General features: G+C 55.3%; 1 protein-coding gene across 1 annotated transcript; it reads left to right on the plus strand.

Moving 5' to 3' along the window:
• The first annotated feature begins 1,779 nt into the window (after positions 1-1,779).
• Ephb4 (EPH receptor B4) lies at positions 1,780-24,207 on the plus strand. Its single transcript, XM_042686830.1, has 17 exons — positions 1,780-2,047; positions 4,685-4,755; positions 5,629-5,916; positions 6,886-7,282; positions 9,434-9,589; positions 9,698-10,030; positions 11,364-11,488; positions 11,827-11,992; positions 13,249-13,351; positions 13,783-13,847; positions 13,952-14,065; positions 14,174-14,421; positions 18,926-19,141; positions 19,398-19,547; positions 20,662-20,855; positions 21,067-21,222; positions 23,260-24,207. Exons 1-17 carry the CDS (start codon positions 1,996-1,998, stop codon positions 23,387-23,389), a joined length of 2,964 nt encoding a protein of 987 aa, XP_042542764.1. The 5' UTR covers positions 1,780-1,995; the 3' UTR covers positions 23,390-24,207.
• The last annotated feature ends 1,631 nt before the right edge of the window (positions 24,208-25,838 follow it).

Consider the following 25,838-nt stretch of genomic DNA (forward strand, 5'->3'; position numbering starts at 1 on the left):
TTTTTTTGGCAATAGTGGGGTTTGAATTTGGGGCTTTGCTCTTGCCAAACAGTGACACTGAGTAAGAGAAGGGGAGACAGGGCCTCGTTGGGGAAGAAGGAGGGGACTCCCAGCCCTGGCTGGTCCGCCTGGCTCCAGCCAGCCGGCTGTTTCCTGCCCTCCGTGACCCACCACCCCAGCGCAAGCTCGAGGCGGGGCCACGAGGAAGGACAGGGGTGTGGAGAGCACCTCTGGTGGCAGGAAGATAAGTGCGTGGGGACAAGAGGTCACGCAGGGGCCTGTGGTCACTCGAGCGGGATTATGGTATTGGCACCATCTCCTTCCCCTGTCCTGACAGCTCGGCTCCTTCAGACAGGAGCCTCCTTAATTAACCTTCTGAGTCCCAGCCTTTCCTTCCAGTCTGCAGGGGGACCCCACAGGGGCACCCCCTGCCACCCATCCTGCCACCACTACGTAGGTCCTAGTAGAAGGGGGTGGAGGGGCGGGAGGGTGAGTTTCCAGAACCCTCTCCGCACACTGATGGATGGGGATGGGGCGGGTGGCCACCGGAGGAAGGCCCCTCCCAGCCATCCCGAGGGCCCCCAGGAGCCAGACAGGAAACAGCCTCAGGAAAGACAGCGTCCCAGCCCCGGCCCCCGCCCCCCGGGTCACGGTTACAGGCGACGACACGGGGAGGGGGGGGTCAAGAAAGCGAGAGTGCAGATACGTGTGCATCGCTCCGGCCCGCCACCCCTCCGGGGCACGCCCACCGTGGATTTACCCGTGCTCCCAGGGTTTTCCTCGCAAATCAGCGCCCCACCCTCGGCGCTCATTTGTCCACGGCAGGTCGAGCGCCCCGGAGGCCCCCCAACAACACTCACAAGCGTGGGACGCCGTGCGGGCGTGCGCCGCGGGGCTCCTGCCCGCGCAGCCCTCCAAACCCCGGGGCGTCCTCCACCCCCCCCCGTTCTCCCGCTCCCCCTCCCCGCCCCCAAGTGCAACCCCAAGAAGCAGTTCGGGGGGGTGGTGGGCAGCTCCCGGGATCGGGGCCTCCAGTCCGCGCGGCCGGGTCGGAGCGGGCTTTGTGCGTGCAGGGCGCGTTTCCACGCGCAGCGGGGCGGCCCTCGGCGGGGTCGGATGTTTCTGCCTGCTTCCGGGGTGCCCGCTGGACCCGAGGCTGTCCCGAGGGGTTCCCCAGGCCACTAGCCTGACACGCGCGTTCCGGGGCCGGACGCGCGGCGTCCGCGCAGGTCGGGGCGGGCCCGGGGCTCCGCGCCCCTCCCCCTGCGCCAAACTTTCTCCAACTTCGCCGCGCGCTCCCACCGCGGCGCGGCCCCGCCCCCTCGTGAATTATTCATCAGGGAGCGGGCCAATCAGCGTGCTCGCCTCGCGCTCCCTCTTCTCTCCGAGTCTCCCCCCTCCCACCCCTGCCAGGACAGGGCTGGGCGGAGGGAAGGGGGGGCTTGCCCCAACTCCGCCCCGCGCCCCTCCCTCCCCGGCCCGCCCGCCCCGCGCGCCCCTCCCTCTCCGGCCCCGCGCCGCCCCCTCCCTCCCTCCGGGTCCGGGCCGGCGCGGCTCCCACCGTCCTCGCCCGCGCGGAGCGCTCCCGGCCCGGCGGCGCGAGCTGAGCCGCTGTAGAGAGAGTAGGGGGAAGATCGCGAGCGGACGGCCCACCCCGGCCAGCCTGGGCGGGACCCCCAAACTCCAGCCGCAACTCTCTCTCTCTCTTTCCCTCTCTCCCCCCCACCCCACACCCCTCGCGCGCCCGCCCAGCGCCTCTCGCCACGGCCGGGGCGCCCCGCACACGGCCTCCCGCGCGCGCGGCGGGGACGCGGGGCCACACCTGGGCGCCGCCGCCCGGTGCCCGGAGCCTCCGCATGGGCCGCCGCTGACCGAGGGCCCCGACGGAGACGCCCCGGTGCGTCGTCGGCGCCCACCCGCCCAGGGGAGGGTCAGACCTGGGGGGGCTAGGGCCCCCCAAACTCGGATCGGATCCAACGCGATCGAGGAGGCGCCATGGAGCTGCGGGCGCTGCTCTGCTGGGCTTCGCTGGCTGCCGCTTTAGAAGGTGAGTTTCCCCGGCGGCACCCCGCCGTTCCTGGAACTCCCTCTCCTCCCCCCCTAAAAAAGAGTTGAGCCTGGGAGCGGAGGATCCGACCTGTTCTTTATCTGTCTCCCCGCACCCCGACCCCCCAACACCGCGCACCAACAGTGCGAGGCGGAGGGGGCGGGGAGAGGCGGCCGCCGGGGAGTGGAGTTTTCTTTTGTTTGGGAAAAGAGCTGGAGTCGGGCCCCGACCCGGGACTTTCCTGTACCCCTGCACCCCACATTCTCAACCTCTCGTGCCGGACGCCCGTGGCAGCCTTTCCTTCCTTCCCCACCTCGGGGGTCCAAGATGACCCCCCAAAGTTTCCGTCCGACTTCTCACTTCGGGCTAAGCGGGAGGAGGGAAGGACGCTTCCAGACAGACCTGCAGCTGCAGCCCGGGCACAACTTCGTGCTAGGCCCGATCACCGAGCCCCCCCCCCCCCCCCCCGTGAATTCCCCAGCATCCCCACCTGGGTTTGCACCCCTCGGAATGCCCCTCCCCGCCTGCAGTCCCACAACACACGCCCCGAAAGGCTCCCCAGGCCAGTTCCCCTTCTGCAGGCAAGCCTCTCCCCTGGTTTCCCCAGGCTGTACCCCAACTTTTTAAAAATGCCATCTAGACCCCAGCTCAGCCCACATCCGTGACTTTTCTCCCTCCTGACAAACCTGCACAAAGTGTTCATCCATGTCCTCGGGTCACCCCCTAACTTTGCACAACTACCATATCTTAGTCACCCCAAGTTTCTATATTTCCTTTTTTCTTTCTTTCTTTTTTCTTCTTTCTGTTTTCCAAGATCTCTGAGTCTTTCTTCTGTCGCCATGCCCCAGAGGAGCAGCCCAGAGTCCAATCAACCACTCTGCTTTGCGGTCCCTAATCTCCTTTCAATGAGCTGTTCCCCCCACCCCCCAGACTCCCCAGTTCTCTTCACTGCTTAGACTCAAAGGGGTCTCTGGGGAGTGGGCTTTGGTGTGTGTGTAAGGGGGGGGAGTTGCTGCTGACCAGGAGAAATCAAAGGCAATTGGAAGACTTCTCTCCCTGGCTGGGCAGAGCCGCTCTGGACTAGGGATCAAAGGCCGAGTATTTGGAGGGAGTTTTGGGAGCCTGGGGCCAAGGGAAGAGGAAACCTAGGGGCAGAAAAATCTGGGGGACAAAGTGTACTGGGGAGGAGGAGGGGAGAGAAAGGTGTAAAGAGGAAATTGCTCATTCTTGTGTGCTTTCCAAGCCCTAATCCTCCCTTAGCTTTATGGATTCTTTTACCTCCAGCCGCTCTCACCTCCTCCCATTTTCCCGATGGGAAGGCTGAGGCTTAGAAATGTTCAGTTTATCCAAAACTCTCCAGAAGGCGCTGGAAGACGTACATCGGAGGAGGGGAGAGGTAGTGACAGAAAGGCAAATGGAAGTGGGACAGAGCTGGGGAGAAAGAGGTGAGGGAGGCTTGTGAACGGCCGCATCAAAGGGATGGTGGAGGCTGGAGGAAGAGAGAGTGAGGCCATGCCCAGCCCCGAGTGTGGAGGACACTGTTGTAAATTGGAGACAGGAAAACGCCATCCAGGCTTGAACAATGGAGGGTGGAGACCACAGCCTCGATTCTCCCCCTTCCCAGCACTCCAGGCATCCTGTCCCAAAGTGCTGGGCGGCTGCTTCACCCACGGGGAACCCTGGGCCTCACCGTGGGCCCCCTAGGTTTTTTTCCTGCACCGAATCCCCCAGTGCACCGGTCCCTAGGAAGAGGCTGCCACACCCACGGGGGGGGGGGGGGGGGGGGGGGCTTAGCTTCTCCTCTGCCACCCCAGAGGGGTAGGGGTGGAGGAGCGGATTCCAGGTGTGCAGCTGGGTCCCTTACCAGCCTCCTCCCAGGCAGGTCTCTGCCTCCTGCCCCTCCCCACGGTGCCCTGGCCTCTGGAGGGGGGCCTCTGCCACTGCCAAGGGGCATTCCTGCAATTTTTCCTAATCCCTTTCTGCCAGAATCCTGGTCCCCCCCTCCCCCTTCTTCCCCCTCTTCTCCCTTCTCTCCCCCCCACCCCCCCCAGATGCTAGAGCCCAGCCAGGTGTGTTCACACTTCCCCTATGCCTTCTCCTAAAATCTCTTCCCCTGTTCCTCCTCATAACCGAATCCAGATGTGGGGCCTCTCTGCTGGGGCAGGGCGGGAACCCCAGCGTCCTGGTCCCGGCCTCCAGCATTTCCTCCTTCCAGGCTGGCAGTACCCCAGGGGGAGGGGCTGTGCCTCAGGTGCCCGTCATCTCTCTGGTGGGAAGGACGGGAACCTTTGGTGTGGAAGGGGTGGCAACCAGGAGGAGGAGGAGTGGGGGTGGGGCAGCAGAGGTTGGGGTAAGGATGGGGCTCTTTTCTCCCAGATTGCTCCCCTCCCTCCCTCCTTCCCCTCCTCCTCCAGGGCCCAGCCGCTCTAGAAGGCCCAGGTCTGGGCGACCTGAGGCAGTCCAGTACCTGCCAGCTGTTGAAGGTGGGGCTGGCACTCCACACAAGAGGCCTGCTGGAGAGGGGGTGCCGAGGGCAGGGCTCACCCTCCCTCCCTTCCAGTCCCCTGACTCCAGCTTGCAGCCGGGGAGCTGGGCCTGCAGGGAAGGTTGAGGCTCACTCACCTCTTTGTCTCTTAGAAACTCTGCTAAACACAAAACTGGAAACTGCAGATCTGAAGTGGGTGACATTCCCTCAGGTGGAAGGGCAGGTAAGAGTGGGGGGGCTGCTTTGTCTCTGGATGGGGTGTCCTGAGCACCTGGTATCCCCAAATCGCTCCTCAGACTCCCTCCCCTCCTCAAGTTCCCTCCCCTCCTCCTTCCTTCCTTCCTTCCTTCCTCTCTCTCTCTCTCTCTCTCTCCCTCCCTCCCTCCTTTCCTTCCTTTCTCCCTCCCTTCCTTCCTTTCATTTGTACCAGTACTGGGGCTTGAACTCAGGAATTGGGTGTTCTCTCTTAGCCTTTTGACTTTAGATTGGTGCTCTACCACTTGAACCACAGCTCCACTTTTCTTTTCCTTTTTTTTTTTTTGTGGGGGGGGGGTCCAGTCATGGGGCCTGAACTCTGGGCCTGGGCACTGTCCCTTAGCTCTTCAGCTCAAGGCTAGCGCTCTACCACTTGAGCCACAGCGCCACTTCTGGCTTTTTTTTCTTTTTGCTTATGTGGTGCTGAGGAATCGAACCCAGGGCCTCAGGCATGAAAGGCAAGCGCTCTACCGCTGAGCCACCTTCCCAGCCCTCCTTTTTTTTTTTTTTTGCCAGTCCTGGGCTTGCACTCAGGGCCTGGACATTGTCCCTGAGCCTCTCTGTGCTCAAGGCTAGCATTCTACTACTTGCACCACTTCTGGCTTTCTCTGTTTATATGGTACTGAGGGATTGAACCCAGGGCCTCGTGGATACTAGGCAAGCACTCTACCACCAAGCCACCTTCCCAGCCCACAGCTCCACTTTCTGCTGCTTAATTAGAGATAAGAGGCTCATGGACTTTTCTACCCGGGTAGACTTTTGAACATCTCAGCTCTCAGCCAGGGTGACAGGCCTGAGAGCCACAGAACCTGTGTGACTCTGCCCCCCTCTCTCGGTGCAGTGGGAAGAGCTCAGCGGCCTGGACGAGGAGCAGCACAGTGTGCGCACCTACGAGGTGTGTGATATGCAGCGTGCCCCTGGCCAGGCGCACTGGCTGCGCACGGGCTGGGTACCCCGGCGCGGTGCCGTGCATGTCTACGCCACGCTGCGCTTCACCATGCTTGAGTGCCTGTCCCTGCCCCGGGCCGGTCGGTCCTGCAAGGAGACCTTCACCGTCTTCTACTATGAGAGTGAGGCAGACACGGCCACAGCACACACGCCAGCCTGGATGGAGAACCCCTACATCAAGGTACCCAGCACCCATCAGGGACGCGCTCCGGGGTGGGTGCCTTGTCTTCCAGCTCCACCTCCCAGATGCTGCCCGGGTAACCCTGGCTGATTCCACTTTTCTGAGTCCTCATTTTTCTCTGTCTTCCTGTCTCCCTCTGGCTGATACCTTTCTTTTTTTGGTTCCAGTCCTAGGGCTTGAACTCAGGGCCTGGGCACTGTTTGTGAGCTTTTTGCTCAAGGCTGGTGCTCTAGCACTCTAAACCACAGCTCCACTTCGGTGTTTTGGGTTTTTGTTGTTGTTGTTGTTTTTAATTTTTTTATTTGGTGCTCACGTGGAGATAAGAGTCACCAACTTTCCTGCTCAGCTAATTTCCAACTTCAATCCTCCGATCTCAGCCTCCGGCATAGTTGGGATTACAGGCGTGAGCTACAGCACTTGTCTTGCTTGTTTATCACATCTTTGTTTTTTGGGTCCGGTCGTGGGGCCTGAACTCTGGGCCTGGGCGCTGTCCCTCAGCTCTTCAGCTCAAGGCTAGCGCTCTACCACTTGGGCCACAGCGCCACTTCTGGCTTTTTTTTCTTTTTGCTTCTGTGGTGCTGAGGAATCGAACCCAGGGCCTCAGGCATGCAAGGCAAGCGCTCTACCACTGAGCCATCTTCCCAGCCCCGCATCTTTGTGACTCTGTGACTCATCCCTGTCTTTCTCCTTCACTCTGGGAAGAGGATCTGGCATTTTCTGGGTGTAGAGAAGAGCAGGGGGCTGGGAGGGGAGCAGAACGAAGGCTGGATGATGTACTGGAGGTGCTCAGTAAGGATTAATTGGACAGCTTTGGAGGTTGCAGGAAAGTTATTGGGGGTAAAATGCAGTGGAAAGTTCTGGAACAAATGAAGGGAGCCTGCTAGAGGGGGAGTTGGGACAAAGAAAATCCACTGCTCCTGAGAGAAGCGGACAGGGCCAGTGAGTCGCCCTCTCCCCGTCTCCTGCCAGGTGGACACAGTGGCTGCTGAGCACCTGACTCGGAAGCGCCCAGGGGCCGAGGCCACCGGCAAGGTGAACGTGAAGACGCTGCGGCTCGGGCCGCTCAGCAAGGCCGGCTTCTACCTGGCCTTCCAGGACCAGGGCGCCTGCATGGCGCTGCTGTCCCTCCACCTCTTCTACAAGAAGTGCTCCGAGAAGACCATGAACCTCACCCGCTTCCCAGAAACTGTGCCCCGCGAGCTGGTGGTGCCCGTGGCGGGCAGCTGCGTGGCCAATGCACGCCCCGCACCTGGTCCCAGCCCCAGCCTCTACTGCCGGGAAGATGGCCAGTGGGCAGAGCAGCCCGTCACCGGCTGCTGGTGTGTGCCTGGGTTCGAGGCCACTGAGGGGAACAAAAAATGCAGAGGTGAGGGCTTAATTTCTTTTCCTTTGGTTTCGTGCCGGTGGCGGGACTCAAACTCAGGGCCTGAGGTTTTTCTATCAAAACTGCTGCTCTCCCATTACAGCCACAGCTCCACTTCTTGCTTTTTAGTGGTAAGTGGAAGATGAGTCTTCCAGACTTTCCTACTTGGGCTGGCTTTGAACTGTGATCCTCACATCTCAGCCTCCTGAGTGGCTAGGATGACAGGCATGAGCCACCGGTGCCTGGCTTCATTATGACTTAAATACTATCAGAGTTGATGAGATTTGCCACTGTATTTTGTGTGTGGGGTGTGTATGTGTGTGGGGGGTGTATTTCTTTTTTATTGCTATTATAAAGGTGATATACAGAGGGGTCACAGTTATGTGAGTCAGGTAAGGAGTACATTTCTTTTTGGACAATGTCACCCTTCCCTTGCTCTCTCCCAGTTTTTCCCTCCCATCCCCACCCACAAGTTATATAGTTCATTTTCAACAGTGTCCAGTGAGTACCACGGCTGCGTTGGTTCACTCTGTTCCTCATTTCTGTGCCTCTTACTTACCCTCCCAAAGACAGATAAACACACAAGACAGAAAAAAAAAACAGCAAAGAAGGAGGAAAAAAAACTTCATTTCCTAGTGTGTGTGTGTGTGTGTGTGTACTTTTTTTTTTTTTTGTCGTGGGGATTGAACTCTGGGCCTGGGCGCTGTCCCTCAGCTCTTCAGCTCAAAGTGAGCACTCTATCTACTTGAGCCACAGCACCACTTCTGCTTTTCTGAGTGGTTTATTGGAGATAAGAGTCTCACAGACTTTCCTGGCTTTGAACCATGATCCTCAGATCTCAGCCTCCTGAGTAGCTAGAATTACAGGCATGAGCCACTGCCACCCAGCTTGTATATTTTTGTTGTTGCCTTCTGAAATCATGTGGTTTTGAATTGTTCCAGACAGGGTCTCACCACGTAGCCCAAGCTGGCTTCTCAGCCTCTGGAATGCTGGGACTATAGGAGTGTACCACTCTGCCCAGCTTGTATCTGCCCCTGTTTACAGGGACACACATGGTGCTATATTATCAGTGTATAGATTTCTTTTTAACACTTACAATTGTGTTGATATTTATTTGATTTTGTTGGGAAGCCTACATACTTTGTGGTATACATTTAAAATTATTATTCTAATCAGAAGTGTGGGTGCTTCATTAGACTGTGAAAGTCAGATAGAAAATACCCCTGGGGTGCTGGTGGCTCATGTCTGTAGCTACTGAGATCTGAGGATTGCAGTTCAAAGCCAGTCCAGTAGGGAAGTCCATGAGACTCTCATCTCTAATAAAAACCACCAGAAAACCAGAAGTGGCGTTGTGGCTTAAGTGGTAGAGAGCTCGCTTTGAACTGAAGAGCTCAGGGACAGCACCTGGGCCCAGAATTCAAGCCCCGCGACCAACCAAAAGAAAAAATACCTTCCATGGTTAAAGGGTCTGTCCTCTCTCCCCACCCCCCCTTAGTTTTTGTTTTTCAGTATTGAGATTTGGACCCAGAGCCTGTTATTGGTTGGCTTGCTAGCTAGGCAGGCACTCTACCATTTAAGTAACATTTGTAGCTCAACTTGTTGCTGGTTAATTTGGAGACAGAATTTCAAAGACTTCTGTTCTGGGCTGTGAATCCTCAGATTGACCTTCTGAGTAGCTAGGATTACAGGTGTGCACCACTGGCACCAGCTGCCCATAGATGTTTCTCAGATCCTTCCATGCCATTTGAACTGTGATCCTCAGATCTCAGCCTCTGTTTCATCTTACCACTGCATGCAACCTGGATGGTGTGTGTGTGTGTGTGCGCGCGCGCACGCGCGTGCGTGCGTGTGTTGGGGCTGGGACTTGAACCCAGGGCCTCACGAATTCACTTGGGTTTTTCCTCTCAAAGCTGGCTCTCTACCATTTGAGCCACAGCTCTACTTCTGGCCATTTTTGCTGGTTAATTGGAGTTAAGAGGCTGGAGGGTTTTTCTGCCAGGGCTGGCTTCATGGCTTTGATCTCAGGTCCTCCGATCTCAGCCTCCTGAGTGGCTGAGGTTACAGGTGTGAGCTATGTCGCCCTGCCCAGCTTCTGTGGTTTGGGGTTTGGACGCCCGAGTGTGCGTGCACATTCTCACCCATCCTCTCCCTCAGCCTGTGGCCAGGGCACCTTCAAGCCCCAGTCAGGAGAGGGGTCCTGCCAGCCGTGCCCAGCCAACAGCCACACGAACACCATCGGATCGCCCTTCTGCCAGTGCCGGAATGGCTACTACCGGACCCGCGCAGACGAGCGCAGCGCCCCCTGCACCAGTGAGTGGCAGCGCCCAGAGCCTGGGAGCGGGGGTTCCCGGGGTGGACCCCGCACAGCCCTCACCCTCCCGAGCCCCCCACCCTCGGGCTGACCCCCGCTTCCCGCAGCCCCGCCCTCGGCGCCCCGGAGCGTGGTCCCGCACCTGAACGGCTCCCACCTGCGCCTGGAGTGGAGCGCGCCCCTGGAGTCGGGGGGCCGGGACGACCTCACCTACGCCCTGCGCTGCCACGAGTGCCGCCCTGGGGGCTCCTGCCTGCCCTGCGGGGGAGACCTGACCTTCGACCCCGGCCCCCGGAACCTCCAGGAGCCCTGGGTGGCAGTTCGAGGGCTGCGCCCCGATTTCACCTACACCTTCGAGGTCTCCGCCCTGAACGGCGTGTCTTCCTTAGCCTCAGGGCCTGTGCCATTTGAGGCCGTCAATGTCACCACGGACCGCGAGGGTGAGGCTGGGGGTGGGGGCGAGGCGGGGCTGGGGGTGTCCTTAGAAGGAGCAGTAGAGGAGTTCTGCGGCTGGTTCTGGGGCGGGGCTCCTGTAATCCTGGCCTTGGCCCCACCCCTGAGGGTGTGACTAAGGCATCGGGGGCGTGGCCAAGGTGGTGGGGGCGTGGCTCTGGTGATAGGCCATTGGCTAGCTCCAACAGTAGGGGCGTGGCCCAACTAGCTGCCTAGCAAAGCCCAAGTTACTGAGTTCAATCCTCAATCCACCAAGAGGTAGAGGGTGTTAGGTAAATTAGATAGGTTGAATTAGGTAGCTGATACAGAGAACACCACGTGAAGAGAAGTTTATTGTATTGCCTAGCTGCTCCGCCCCCCGCCCCCCCATGGTGGAGAAGCACATGGTCGTGGGGCCTGGGCTGGGGGGCTGTCTTGCCCAGCCTTAACGTGTGGTCAAGTAAAGAAGGTTTGGCACCACTAGGTGCCTGGGACCCTTCCAGGGTCGGATGGGAGGCGTGGGGGGGGGGGGGTCCAGGATGTGACAGAGGAGGGGAAGGTGACTACCGTTTACCTAGGTGATATAGGTCTTGGGCAGAGATGTAGCCAAGAGAAGGGAGGAGTCTGCCTCACTTTCCCAGAGTGAACCCTTACAAAGGGAGCAAACAAAAGAGCCAGTGGCTCACCCCTGTAATCCTAGCTACTCAGGAGGCTGAGATCTGAGGACCGCGGTTCACAGCTAGCCCGGGCAGGAGAGACCGTGAGACTCTTATCTCCAATAAACCACTGGAAAACCGGAAGTGGTGCTGTAGCTCAAGCGGTAGAGCGCTCGCCTTGAGCTGAAGAGCTGAGGGACAGCGCCCAGGCCCAGAGTTCAAGCCCCATGACCGACCAAAAAAAAAAAAAAGGAGCCTCTGGTCTGGATAGACTGAGAATTTGAAGGAAAAAGGCGAGCACTGGGAAGTGGAGTCCATCCACAGAAAGAGTGGAGGGCCAAGAAACAGACATAAGTGTGTTGGTTAAAGGACAGGATGGCCTTAGGGGCAGAGTCCCAAGATGTTGGGCCGCAGATGATTCATGCCTATCATCCTAGCTACTGAGGAGGCTGTGATATGGAGGATCACAGTTCAAAGCCAGCCCAGGCAGAAAAGTCTGTGATACTCCATCTCACAGTTAACCAGTCAAAAGCTAGGTTGGGAGTGTGGCTCAAGTGGTCAAGCTTCAGGAGCAAGTGGAAGGCCCTGATTTCAAGCCCTGGTCCAACCAAAAAATAAAAAATAAAAGAGGTGGGGAAAGTGAAGACTAGACAGAGCGGCAAGTTCCTGCATGTCTTTCTTACAGTGCCACCTGCAGTATCTGACATTCGTGTGACCCGGTCATCACCCAGCAGCTTGAGCCTTTCGTGGGCTGTTCCCCGAGCACCCAGCGGGGCTGTGTTGGATTATGAAGTCAAGTACCATGAGAAGGTGAGGCCAGGCCCTGACTTAGTAGTGGTGGTGGGAGAGGCCTAGGCTCTGAACTGCAGACATGTGACCTGAACTTGAATTTCAGGTGGGCCATGTGTGCGCTGTGTGACCTTGAGCCAGTCCTTTAGCCTCTCTGAGCCTTGCTATCATTTGTAAAATAATTATAAAGCAATCCAATGTGGTAAGGAATGCAATATCCACCCACGTGAGCTCACAGAGACCCCCAGTGTCAAGGGAGCGGTGTGGGGGGCTGGGGGAGACAGGAAGAGCAGCAAGAAACCAAGGTGTGGGGCGAGGGGGTTCTGGCTTACAGTGATCCTCTTTTTATTCTGGGACAGGGTGCGGAGGGGCCTAGCAGTGTGCGGTTCCTGAAGACATCAGAGAACCGAGCGGAGCTCCGGGGGCTGAAGCGGGGAGCCAGCTACCTGGTCCAGGTGCGGGCACGCTCTGAAGCCGGCTACGGCCCCTTTGGCCTCGAGCACCACAGTCAGACACAGCTGGATGGTATGTGTGGGCAGTGGGTGAGCAAGGTGGGGGGCCTTACCTCTGCTTCTGTGAGGCACCCCAAAAGTCATATTCTCATTCTCCTTTTATCGAGGGGATGGCAGTACTGGGGCTTGAACTCAAGGTTTGGGTGCTGGTCCCTGACCAAGTTTTGCTCAAGGTTGGTGCTCTACCACTTGAGCCACAGCTTCACTTAGGGCTTTTTGATGGCTAATTCGTGATGAAAGTCTCACAGAGCCGGGCGCTGGTGGCTCACACCTATACTCCTAGCTACTCAGGAGGCTGAGATCTGAGGATTGTAGTTTGAAGCCAGCCTGGACAGGAAAGTCCCTAAGACTCTCATCTTCAACTGAACACTGGAAGTGGAGCTGTGGCTCAAAATGATAGAGCACAAGCCTTGAGCAAAAAAGTTCAGGGACAGCATCCAGGCCCTGAGTTCAAGACCCAAGACAGACAAGATAAAAAAGTCTCACAGATTTTCCTGCCCAGGTTGCCTCTGAGCCTCAATCCTCAAATCTCAGCCTCTAGGATTGCTGGTGTGAGCCACCGGTGCCCAGCTCAGTCTGCTTTTTTGCTGCTTCACTGGAGATGAAGTCTTGAATTCTCTGCCTAAGTTGGCTTTGAACTTCCATGCTGTGGATCACAGCCTGCTAAGTAGCTAGGATTATAAGTATAAGCTGTCAGCGTCTGGCCAGAAGTGGAATTTTCCCCCCCTGAGCATAAAGTCTGCAAGGTTCATGTTCTAGCCTGTTCCAGTGCTTCATTCCTTTTTATAGACAAGTAATTATCTGTTGTATGACTCTAGCACATGTTCTTTCTTCATTCATTCGTCTGTGAATGAATTCTTTTCATTCTGGATCCTTTGTGTGTATTAGTGGTACTGGAGATTGAACTCCAGACCTTTTGCTTAAAGCGCATGAGCCACACCTCCACTTCTAGCTTTTTGCTAATAAAGATTAGTGTCTCCTTGATTTGTCTGCCTGGGCTAGCTTCAAAACCAGATCCTCAGATCTCAGCCTTCTGAGTAGTGAGGTTGACAGGTGTGAGCCACGGGTACCTGGCACAGGAGACTAAGTTCAGCAGCATTGAGATTAAAGTGCTGGGGGAGTCCAGAGCAGTCTGGAACCCACGTGCACTTCCTGCCACCTGTCACCGTGGGCGGGGCCTGTATTCAGGAACTCAGTCCATTTCCCAATGTTAGGGCCCGGGCTGCAGGGGCTGTAAGGTCAGCTGACCAGTGGCATCTTCTCCTGCAGAGAGTGAGAACTGGCGCGAGCAGCTGGCCCTCATTGTGGGCACGGCGGTCGTGGGCGTGGTGCTGGTGGTGGTGGTGGTGGTGATCGCCGTGCTCTGCCTCAGGTAAGGAAGGACTTGGGGAGCCCTCGGGCCCCTGGAGGCCCTATGCGGACGGCCTTGTGAGAAAAGCCCTATTGTCCACATACTGCCCTGTTTTCATTTCCACCGTCCTCTTCTCTAGTTAGAGATGCTTGACTCAGTTTACTTTTTGTGTATCTGTGTATGCCAGTCTTAGAACTTGAACTCAGGGCCTGGGCTTTGTCTGTGTGCTTTGTTGCTCAAAGCTGGTGCTCTACCACGTGAGCCACAGCCCTACTTGCAGCCTTTTGGTAGTTAATTGAAAGTAAGAGTCTCACAGATTTTCCCGCCCAAGGCTGGCTTTGAACTGCGATCCTCAGATCTCAGCCTCCTGAGTAGCTAGGAGGACAGGTGTGAGCCCCCTGATCCACCCCTGGGTTTACTAACCTCTTTTGCTTCTTTCCCCCTGGCTGCAGAAAGCACAGCAGTGAGAGGGAGGTGGAGTACTCAGACAAGCACGGACAGTATCTCATCGGGCATGGTAGGCAGGTGGACCCTAAAGGAAATGGGGAAGCAGGGTGGAGGCTGGACACCCGGAGTCCAGAAGTTTCTTCACAGCTCATGAGGGCCCTGGTGACTCCTTAGGTACGAAGGTCTACATTGACCCCTTCACTTACGAAGACCCTAATGAGGCAGTGAGGGAATTTGCCAAAGAGATCGACGTGTCCTACGTCAAGATTGAGGAGGTGATCGGTGCAGGTGAGGCTGGGTGATGGGGGAGGGGGCACCTAGGAATGCAGCAGGCTGGGAGTCAGGGCACCCTGGGGCAGTGGAGAGCCACCCTCGACTGGATCTTTCTGTGGGCAGGCGAGTTTGGAGAGGTGTGCCGGGGGCGGCTGAAGGCCCCGGGAAAGAAGGAGAGCTGCGTAGCAATCAAGACCCTCAAGGGTGGCTACACAGAGCGCCAGCGTCGCGAGTTCCTGAGCGAGGCCTCCATCATGGGCCAGTTTGAGCACCCCAACATTATCCGCCTGGAAGGAGTGGTAACCAACAGCGTGCCCGTCATGATCCTCACGGAGTTCATGGAGAATGGAGCCCTGGACTCCTTCCTGCGGGTGAGTTTATCCCACCGGGGTCTGAGTCCAGCCACACTCCACAGCAGGTGTGTCCCGCCGGGCCTGGCAGTGCACACCTGTAATCCCAGCGTGCCGCCGCAGGCTGGGGCCCGAGGAGCCTGAATTCCAGGCCAGCCTGGACTACATAGTGAGACCAAATCTCAAAAAGGAAGAAAAAGCCAAGCACTGGTGGCTCACACCTGTCATCCTAGCTACTCAGGAGGCTGAGATCTGAGGATCACAGTTCAAAGCCAGCCCAGGCAGAAAAGTCTCTCTTATCTCCAGTAAACTAATCAGAAAAAGCCAGAAGTGGCACTGTGACTCAAGTGGTAGAGTGCTAGCCTTGAGCAAAAAGAAGCTTAAGGACAGGACAGGCTTTGAGCTCAAGCCCTAGGACTGGCAAAGGAAAAAAAAAATGGACAGATTAAGGTTTACACCTGTACCAGCCTTCTCCTCTTGGTAACTCTGGGCTTCCCACTCTTATTTTGTTTTCTTTGAGAAAGGTTCTGACATAAAACTTTCCTTTGACCTCTCTGTGGGGCCAGCTGGCTCTCTTGCCAGTTCAGGGACCCAGGAAATAGAGCTTTAGTAAACAGCTTTATTTGTTTTTCTTTCCTTTCTTTCTTCCCTCCCAACCCTCCCCCACCACCTACAGAGTTTGAACTCAGGATCCTCACATTTGCTTAGCTTGCTTGTTCACAACTGGTGCTCTACCGCTCAAACCACACTGATAACTTTACTTTTTACTGGTTAATTAGATAGTCTGGAGGACTTCTCTGCTTAGGCTGGCTCTGAACCTTGATCCTTGTGATCTCAGCTTCCTGAGTATCTAGGATTTACAGGCATGAGCCACTGGCCCCTGGGCATATTTGATTTTAATTTTAATTTTAGTCTCATGGAAATTAACAAAATAAGTAGACTTGTGCATCTGTGTGATGTGGGGACTCAGACCAATAGCTCTTCCTTCATCCAGCACAAATGGACTTTTTTTTTGGGGGGGGGGGTGTCCAGTTGTGGGCCTGAACTCTGGGCCTGGTCGCTGTCCCTCAGCTCTTCAGCTCAAGGCTAGCGCTCTACGACTTGAGCCATAGTGCCACTTCTGGCTTTTTTCTTTTTGCTTATGTGGTGCTGAGGAATCGAACCCAGGGCCTCATGCATGCAAGGCAAGCGCTCTACCACTGAGCCACCTTCCCAGCCCCCCCCCCCCTTTTATCAGTTGTGGGGCTTGAACTTGGGGCCTGGGCGCTGTCCCTGAGCTCTTCAGTTCAAGGTGAGCACCCTACCACTTGAGCCACAGCACCACTTCTGGGTTTTTTTGTTGGTTAATTGGAGATAAGAGTCTCACGGACTTACCTGCACAGACTGGCTTTGAACTGTGATCCTCAGATCTCAGCCTCCAGAGTAGCTAGGATGACAGGCGCCTGGCAACAAATGGACTTTTTTTTTTGTATTGGTACTGGCTTGAACTCAGGGTCTGGGGGGCTGTTCTTTAGCTTTATCACTCAAGGCTGGCACTCTGCTACTTGAACTACAGCTCCACTTTGGGCTTCTTCCTGGTTAATTGGAGGTAAGAGTCTCCCACACTTTCCTGCTGAGGCTGGCTTTGAACCTTGCGCCTCAGCTCTCAGCCTCCCGAGTAGCTGGGATGGCAGCCACCCATGAGCCACAGATGCCCGGGTTAAATCCTGGAGAGTTCTTGTGACATTGCTGTGGTGAAAAGTGGACCCTTGTGTCTTAGATGGCTCCTGCCGTCTAGACGTGTGGCTCAGCTCCACTGTTCTGTGTTTGCTGTCATCTACGCTCTTCTTGGTACTCTGAGAAGTAGGGTCAGGTGTGTGTGAAGAGCTTGACAGGGTATATGGGGGTGCTGGGGAGTTTATGTGGTTCCCTCAGGAGAGACCCATTCTGGCTTCCACCATCAACCCCAGAGGACAGCCTGACCCCTCCCTGTGGACCCACCAGTCTGTATTGTGACTGTATTGTGGCCATGCAAAGGTCCTGGTGCAGGGAGAGGAGGAGGATGTATAGATGAGGAAGAACCAGCCATGGGATGGGGAGTAGATAGAACTAGAGGAAAACAGGCCAGCTGCATATAGTGGCGGCCATCTAGAATCCCAGCTACTTGGGGAGGTTGAGACTAGACAGAAAAAAGTCACCAAGACCCTAGCTTAAAAAGAAATAGATACACAATGGAATTCTATGCCTCCATCAGAAAGAATGACATTGCCCCACTTATTAAGAAATGGAAAGACTTGGAAAAAATTATATTAAGTGAAGTAAGCCAGGCCCAAAGAAACATAGGTCCCATGGTTTCCCTTATTTGCAATAATTAATATATGTCTGAGTCAAGCAGAAAAGGTCAGATAAGATAATGTTAGGGAAATAAACCCTAAGATATGTATTCAAATGTTTTTTTTCTTTCATACGATTGTTTCTAACACATAAGATTATTTCTTTGTTGCTTTGTATGTCCCTCCCCCACGGTATAACCCCTGCTTTCACTGTATTTGATGTTGGTATAATTTGTGGAGGGGAAGGGAAAAAACAAATTGTTGAAATAGGGATACAGGTGGACCCATTGCAACAATGAGATGTACAAGTCGTTATGTCGAAAATGAACTTTACAACTTTGGTGGGTGGGGGAGGAGGATGATTGTGGGGGGGACAAGGGGAGGGATAGGAAGGGGAAACTAAGGAGGAGGCTACAATGCTTGATAAGGAATGTACTCATTGGGCTGGGAAGGTGGCTCAGTGGTAGAGCGCTTGCCTTGCATGCATGAGGCCCTGAGTTCGATTCCTCAGCACCACATAAGCAAAAAAGAAAGAAGCCTGAAGTGGCGCTGTGGCTCAAGTGGTAGAGCGCTAGCGTTGAGCTGAAGAGCTGAGATACAGCGCCCAGGCCCAGCGTTCAGGCCCCATGACTGGCAAAAAAAAAAAAAAAAAGCAACAGGAGAGCTGGAGTTCATGTGTGATTCCCTGGGTTCCATCCCCAGTACCAGAACTAATTAAAAAACCAAGCATAATAGGTGGTAGGTTTTATTATTTCTTTGGCATGACTGAGTTTTGAACTCAGGACCTCACACTTGGGAGGCTAACATTCCACCACTTGAGCCAGCCCTGTTTGTGTTGTTAAATTGAGAGTCTTACTTTATGCCCAACTAGCCTAGTCTGCAATCTTCCTATTTTATACTTTTCCTGCTTTGCTCAGCCACTGCACCCAGCCATTGGGTGAGATATAGTCTCTTAACCTTTTATGCCTGGGCTCAGCTTCCCAAGTAGCTGGGATTATAGCCACTGAGCCTGGCTATGGTGGTGGATTTGGGGGAGGGATTTTGGCAAGAGCATGAGACTAAAGATGATGTCTTGATGTCTGGCTGGATGCTAGGGAGCCACAGAGAAAGTGGGTGCAGGCGTTGGGGACATGTTTTGAAAACAGGGCCAGGATTGCTGACAGGGAGGAACCAGAGGCGGCCATGGGGTCTCCAGCTACCCATTAGCCACCTGAGGGTTCCACAGCTGGCCATGGCAAGCCAAGATGGAACCGGGTGTTTGGACCCCAGTGTCCTGGACGAACCTGGAAGATGTGATCAGGAGTTCGTGTGGCCTGCCTGGCATAGCTAGGAGAGCAAAGTCTGGCGATGTCAAGGTTGAGCTGTAGCTGGCAGCTTTGGTACTGTCCCCCTCAGTTTCCCATTGTTGTTTTCCAAAATTAAACACAGTTGCTCCAAGAGTGGTGAGTGAATGAGTGAGTTAATAGTTCAGATCCATCCTTCCTTCCTTCCTTCCTTCCTTCCTTCCTTCCTTCCTTCCTTCCTTCCTTCCTTTCTTCCTCCTTCCTTCCTTCCTTCCTTTTCCTTCTTCTCTCTCTCCCTTTCCCCTCCCTTCCTTCCTTTCTGCCTTCCTCTTTTCCTCTCTTCCTTTCTTCCTTTCTTCCTTCCTCCTTTCCCTCCCTCCCTCCCTCCCTCCCTCCCTCCTTCCTTCCTTCCTGTCTCCCTTCTGTAGAGCTGTGGCTCAAGTGGAGACTTTTATCTCCAATTATGTACCAAAAAGCCAGAGATGGATGTGTAGATCCAAAGTGGTAGAGCACTAGCTTTGAGCAAAAGAGCTCAGGAACAAAGCCAGGCACAGTGGTGGCTCACACCTGTAATCCTAGCTTACCCAGGAGGCTGAGATCTGAGGCTCGAGTTTAAAGCCAGCTCAGGCAGAAAAGTCCATGAGACTTTTATCTCCAGTAAAACCAGACTTTTATCTGCAGGAAAGCAGTGCTGTGGCTCAAGTGGTAAGAGTGCTAGCCTTGATCACAAAGAGGCTCAGGAACAACACCCAGGTCCTGAGTTCAAGCCCCAGGACAGGCACAGCAAAACCGCAAACCATTGAGGCCCTGAGTTCAAGTCTTAGTACTGGAAAGCATTGTACATGCGCACATACTCCCACACAAGCATGGGCAGGGCCACGGTGAGTGGGTGGTCAGTCCCGAGCGGGTCCTTCTCCCTGTCCTCTGCAGCTGAACGACGGGCAGTTCACGGTCATCCAGCTGGTGGGCATGCTTCGGGGCATCGCCTCGGGCATGCGCTACCTGGCCGAGATGAGCTATGTCCACCGAGACCTGGCGGCCCGGAACATCCTGGTCAATAGCAACCTGGTCTGCAAGGTGTCTGACTTCGGACTCTCACGGTTCCTGGAGGAGAACTCTTCCGATCCCACCTATACCAGCTCTCTGGTGAGGCTGGGCCCCATGCAAAGCAGGTGGAGGAGGGAAGGAGGCTGAGGGGTGACCAGGAAGCCTGGCCCAGGGAGAAGAAACAGGTTCAGGCTGATTGAAACCCGACTGCCGGCATGTTGGAAAAGAACAAGAGTTGGGGAAGGGAGAGCTCAAGTCCCAGAAAGAAAGGAAACACCAGTTAGGGAGAAAAGGCCAAAGTCTCCAGCGAGGGCTACAGTGTTGGGGTCCATTTCCCCCTCTCCTCTCCACGCAGGGAGGAAAGATCCCTATCCGATGGACAGCCCCCGAGGCCATCGCCTTCCGGAAGTTCACATCCGCCAGTGATGCCTGGAGCTACGGGATTGTGATGTGGGAAGTGATGTCTTTTGGGGAGCGGCCATATTGGGACATGAGCAATCAGGATGTAAGTGTGTCCCGGCCCTGTGTTTCCTGGGGGCTTCTCTTACCTGCAGTACAGGGTGGGGGGGTGGGCACTTCCCAGGTCCTTGGTCTGGTCAAGCATGTCATGAAGAAGGGGGGGATCATGGGCTGGGAATGTGGCTTAGTGGGAGACTGCTTGCCTAGCATGCCCTGGGTTTGATTCCTCAGTACCACATACACACAAAAAGCTGGAAGTGTTGCTGTGGCTCAAGTGGTAGAGTGCTAGCCTTGAGCAGAAGCAGCTCAGGGACAGTGCCCAGGCTCTGAGTTCAAGCCCCAAGACTGGCAAAAAAAAAAAAAAAAGTGTGTGTGTGTGTGTGTGTGTGTGTGTGTGTGTGTGTGTGTGCACGCATGTGTGTGTGCCAGTACTGAGGCCTGAATTCAGGACCTCTGTATTGCTTTTGGCTTTTTCACTCAAAGCTGGTGCACTGCTAACTTGAGCCATACTTCCATTTCCAGCTTTGTGCTGGTGTATTGGACATTAAGAGCCTCATGGACTTTTTGCCTCTGCTTGGCTTCTTGGAACTAGGGTTCTCAGATCTCATCCCCTCTGAGTAGCTAGGATCACAAGTGTGAGCCTCTGGTCCCTTGCTGAAAAGCAGAGGCCATCCTCACATGAGAGCATCTGATACAGCGTAGTTAAGATGGAAGGGGATGGAGGATGGAGGTCACAGGATGTTACATTCCAGACTGTGCCTGGGGTATCTAGCCTTTGGCACAATTAAAAGGACTCCCAAGCCAGGCACAGCAGTTCACACCTGTAATCCTAGCTACTCAGGAGGCAGTGATCTGAGGATTGCAGTTCAAAGCCAGCCTAAGCAGGAGAGTTCTATGAGACTGATCTCTCCAACTAACCAACAGAAGCTGGAAGTGGAGCTGTGGTTGCATTGGCCAAGCACTAGCCTTGAACACAAAAGTTCAGGAACTGCACCCAGGCCCTGAGTTCAAGCCCCAGTATCAGCACAGAAAGGACTCTGTTGAGATCTGTGATTCTGGGGCGCTGTGACTCCCCCATCCCACTATCAGCGTGGGACCCTTTAGCTTCCCATCCCCCCTGCCCCTTCATAGCCTCATCTGGCTCTTGCCTGTGGTTCCAGGTGATCAACGCCATTGAGCAGGACTACCGGCTGCCCCCGCCCCCGGACTGCCCCACCTCCCTCCACCAGCTCATGCTGGACTGCTGGCAGAAAGACCGGAATGCCCGACCACGCTTCCCCCAGGTGGTCAGCGCCCTCGACAAGATGATCCGCAACCCTGCCAGCCTCAAAATCGTGGCCCGGGAGAATGGCGGGTGAGGGTCCCAGAGACCAAGCCCCTTCTCTCCCTCTTCCTTGCTCTCCACCCAGATCTCCTCCCCTCCCCTCCCCGGCTACACGCACATCCACCCCCACTGGCCAAGAAGGCTCCCAGTCTCTCTGGAAGTAGATGAGAGCATATGTCTTTGCAAGGCTGTCGGCCCCCTGACTGGGCCTGGGACTCAGCATCCTTCCCCCACCCCGTAGGGCCTCACACCCCCTCCTGGACCAGCGACAGCCTCACTATTCCGCCTTTGGGTCTGTGGGTGAGTGGCTCCGAGCCATCAAGATGGGAAGATATGAAGAAAGCTTTGTAGCAGCTGGATTCGGCTCCTTTGAGCTTGTCAGCCAGATTTCTGCTGAGTAAGTACAGTAGCAGCAGTGAGAGTGAGAAGGGGTTTTGGGGGTGTCAACCTCCCAGGTCAACTATTACCTCGATGAGGCAGTGTGGCAGGAAGTTACTCTATTACCATACCTAGGAGCAGCCTCCCAAGCAATAACAGATGCTGGAGAGGGGCTGGTGGCTCACACCTGTAATCCTAGGTACTTAGGAAGCTGAGATCTGAGGATCGCAATTTGAGGCCAAATCCAATTCATCTCTAGTTAACAAGCAAAATGTCCAAAGTGGTAGTATGGCCTTGAGCACAAAAAAGCCAGCTGGGCACCGTTGGCTCATGTCTATAATCCTAGCTACTCAGGCTGAGATCTGAGTATCTCGGTTCAAAGCCAGCCAGGGCAGGAAAGTCCATGAGACTCTTATCTCCAAGAAACCACTAGAAAACCGCAAGTGCCGCTGTGGCTCAAGCAGTAGAGCCCAAGGACAGCGCCCAAGCCCAGAGTTCAAGCCCCACGACCGACCAAAAAAACAAAAACAAAAAAAGCCAAGCAAGTGGGTGAAGCCCTGAGTTCAAGCCCTAGTATGCATACAGAAAATAAAAACCGCTGTTGGAGTGAAGAATCCAAGGGCCCCTTCTAGATGGCAGTGCCCACCTCTGCTCCCGGGGCCTTTGCAGCTCGGGTGACCCCCCCTTCTGTGCCCTTTGTCTGTATCTATCTTTGTACATCTATCTACATTCCAGGCCTGGCGTGCTCACATTAACGTGTCCACTCCCGTCCTGTTTTCCCACCCATAAAAGGAGAGGCTGGGCCTGAGTTTTGGAGATCCTTCCTAGCTTCAGTGTTAAGTGGTTTTATGATCCATCACCTCCCATGTAACCGTTCTTTCCTGCCTTTTCCATGTCTCCCAAGGCCTCTGCTTGCCCCAGGTTTGAGTAATAGCATAAGGGATACAAATCTATACGCAGGGGATTCTTGGCAGGGGGACCCGTCCTGTGTGTACTCCAGGGAACTCCCCTTCCTCTCCACCCCATCCCCTGTCTCTTTCCTACTTTTCCTTTCTCCTTCCACATTATTTTGTGCTTTTTCCTTCCTCTATCCCACTTCCTGCTGCCTCGCCTCTTGGGGGGGGGACAGGGGAAGGCAGCTCTCAGAGCTCCACCCCCCCCCATAGGGCCTGCCCATCAAAATCCTCCAGAAACTGCCCAAAGACTACTGACATCATTCCTTCTCTATCCCACTTGCCTTCCTGATTGATTCAATTGTAGTCTGGAACTGAGCAAGATTGGCAAGCCTAGCGAGGTGCTGGTGGCGCTCACATCTATAAGCCTAGCTATTCAGGGAGGCTGAGATCAGGATCCAGGTTCAAAGCCACCCTGGACAGGAATGTTCGTGAGGTTTTTTTTTTTTTTTGGTTGGTTGGTTGTGGGGCTTGAACTCTGGGCCTGGGTGCTGTCCCTGTGCTCTTCAGTGCTCTCCCACTTGAGCCACAGCGCCACTTCTGTTTTTTTGGTGGTTAATTGGAGATAAGAGTCTCAGGGACTTTCCTGCCTGGGCTGGCTTTGAACCAAGATCCTCAGATCTCAGCCTCCTGAGTAGCTAGGATTACAGGCGTGAGCCCCTGGTACCTGGCTTGTTCATGAGATTCTTGTCTCCACTTAACCACTAAATATTAGCTGGAAGTGGAGGTGTGGCTCAAGTGGTAGAGTGCCAGTCTTGAACAAAATAGCTAAGAGACAGTGCTAAGCCCTGAGTTCAGGCTTCAGTACTGACAAAAAATAGAACTGGTGGCTCATGCCTGTAATCCTAACTGCTTAGGAGGCTGAGATCTGAGGATCATGTTCAAAGCCAGCCCCGGCAGGAAAGTCTTGAGACTCCTATCACCAATAAAGCACCAGAAAACTGAAAGTGGCGCTGTGGCTTAAGTGGTAGAGCACTAACCTTGAGCTGAAGAGCTGAGGGATAGTGTCCAGGCCCATAGTTCCAGCCCCACAACCGACCAAAATGAATAAAACTGGCAGCCCCAGGAGCCTATGGCTTACGGAGCACTCTGCTCTTTCGCAGGGACCTGCTCCGAATCGGGGTCACTCTGGCAGGACACCAGAAGAAAATCTTGGCCAGCGTCCAGCACATGAAGTCCCAAGCCAAGCCTGGAGCCCCCAGCGGGCCAGAAGGAGCAGCCCCCCAGTACTGACCTCCCTGAGGACGCCGCAGTCGCTCCTTTTTTCCTGGGGCACAGTCAGGGGCACGCACAGAGACCCTCAGCCCTGCGCCCCGTGGATTGCACTTTGAACCCGTGGGGGTGGGGAGTTGGCAATTGGGGAGAGACAGGATTTGGGGTTTGTGCCATGGAAAGCAGAGAAGCCCATTCCAGGCGGGAACCCCAGACCCAAGAGTGGGCATGAACAGAGGGTGTGAGGAGACGCCCAGTATCTCCCAGCCTCTCCAGAGGGTGCTCCCCCCCCCACACACCTTGATCATGCCCCCCTGCAGACCAAAGAGAGGGTGGCCAGCCTGCCAGCTCACCTGTGGCGCGGTCCCAGGAGGCAGGAGAGGGTGTTGAGGCTCAGTGAGTCATCCATCACTGGGTTTTGATGCCCCTGCCACCCAATGCAATCATTTCCCTTGTAAATGCCCCTCCCCCATCTGCTGCCTTCATATTGAAGGTTCTGAATTTTATATATATATAGATAGATATATATTTGTTTTGTTTTGTTTTTGGTCTTATTTTTCCTTCGCCCCCCTTTTTTTTTTCTCTTTCTGCCGTCCTTGTCCTCATGTCTGTTTGTGTTGGGGGCACCTGTGTTGCTGTCTCCTTCTTTGCCCAAGTGTGGAACAGGGACCCACCCATGTGTCTGTTTCCAGAACAATGCCTGGGTCCCCCAAGGACCCCCCCCTCCCCAAGCTGTGTCCACAAAAGAGTGCAGCAAGAACGGGGGGGTGGGAAGGCAACCTGAGACAGAGCAATGCTTGGAGGGACTCTTAAATTATATTTAAAAAAACTTCTTTTGTTATAAATAAAAGGAAATGGGACGCATCCCAGCTCTGGACTAGATTTCTGCCAAGCAGAGGGTCTGAGTCTGGAGGGTCCAATGGCTCAGGGCCTGTGGGGGGCTGGATGCCCATCCCTGGCCCCCAGGGTGTGTTTGGGGTGGGGGCCTTAGGAGGTGACTCATTCACAGCAGCTGCTAACAGCTCCTGCTGGCCTTTGCCAAGAGCCCCGGGCACCTCCGGGGTGGGGCTGCCCCTCCCCCGTCCTTGGTTCCTTTGCCCTAACGGGTACTGTGAAGGGGACAGGCTTTAAGCTCAAGCCCTGCCCTGCCACCCCATGAAAAGGAGGAAAAAACCTAATTGGGGGTGGGGGGGGGGTTGTGAGTAGGGGTCCAGTCAGATGGAGACAGATGTGGGCCAGATGTTGACATTAGCCTGGTTTCATGGGAGAGCTGGCACTGGCTGTGGGGGAGGGGGCTGGAGGGGCTCCCACGTGAGCATGCCCCATGGCAGGCTGGTTGGAGGACAATTCCCCCATTCAAGAGGCTGCCCAGGCAGGTTCTCAGGCCTCCTGGGGTGGGGAGGGGACCCATGGGAGTGAAGGGTGTCTGCCCCCAACTTCCCATAGACAGGAAGAGGAGGCTGGGATCATTCCCTCCCCCCCCCCTCCCCCCGCCCCACTTTTCCTTCGTATTTTCTGTTTCCTTCTTTCAGGCTGGCTTTCCCTTTCCACTGGGACACCTGCAGGGTCAGGTCTGGACCGACCAGCCTGGGGAAGCCTTTTCTACTTCTGCCTCTCTATTGCCCCCTGTTGCCATCTGGTGGTCATTGCAGTGGACCCCAAGGCGGGGATCTTACCTGGCCCTGAGTTCCTACCTCCATCTAAAGGGACAGGATGCCCGTGTTTTGTGTCCTTGAGCTGAAGTAGAAGGGGCTCACTGCAGTGGAGGGAGAAGGGGGTCTCCCTGGGGGAGGCGCCAGGATAGATAGGCTGACCTTCCAGAGCTGGCTCTGAGAAGATAGAAAGTCAAAGGAGCTGGAAGACAGGCGGAGATGTAGACTAGGCTAGCACCGGACCCAGAGAGTACAACCTTGGGAGCCTGGTGGGGACGTGGCTCCTATCCTAAGTCCTTTCCCCATGCATCTGAGTCTGGCTTTCTCCAGGTGAGGGGCTGGGGGGGGGGCGGTCAGAGGATAAGCAAGAGTGAATGCATTCCAAGGACCCTGTGTCATGCCTGTTCTAGATCCCAACCCTCCCTGCCCTCCTCACCCCCCTCCACTGCTCCCTCCTGCCCAGGCAAGCTCCCCCCCATCCCCCAAGAGAGGTCCTGGCTTAGGCTGAGTGGGTCAGTTGACCTGGGCGGTGATGAGTCTGGTCTCGGTGGCTCAAGCCTGTAATCCAGGCTACTAGGGAGTGGATAGGGATTCATGGTTCAAGGCCAGCCTGGGCATAAAAGTTTCAAAGATTCCATTTCGACCACTGACTGTTAGCTCCCGTGAGCAAGAAGGAAGAACAGGTAGAAGGATTGAAGCCTGAGTGAACCTGGGGAGCAAGCAAGATCCTACCCCCAAAGATCACAGCTAGGCATCAGTGGCTTACGCCTGAAATCCTAGCTATTCAGATGGCTGAGATCAGGGGATTGAAAGTTTGA

The sequence above is a fragment of the Dipodomys spectabilis genome, unplaced genomic scaffold (assembly GCF_019054845.1).
Source record: "Dipodomys spectabilis isolate Male_0828 unplaced genomic scaffold, ASM1905484v1 ptg000098l, whole genome shotgun sequence".
Taxonomy (NCBI): Eukaryota; Metazoa; Chordata; class Mammalia; order Rodentia; family Heteromyidae; genus Dipodomys; species Dipodomys spectabilis.

Coding starts and splice junctions, on each gene's coding strand:
- Ephb4 (XM_042686830.1), top strand. CDS start 1,996: ATGGAGCTGCGGGCGCTGCTCTGCTGGGCTTCGCTGGCTGCCGCTTTA. Junction 13,352..13,782: donor ATCGCCGTGCTCTGCCTCAG/GTAAGGAAGGAC, acceptor CCCTGGCTGCAG/AAAGCACAGCAGTGAGAGGG. Junction 14,422..18,925: donor CCCTGGACTCCTTCCTGCGG/GTGAGTTTATCC, acceptor TGTCCTCTGCAG/CTGAACGACGGGCAGTTCAC.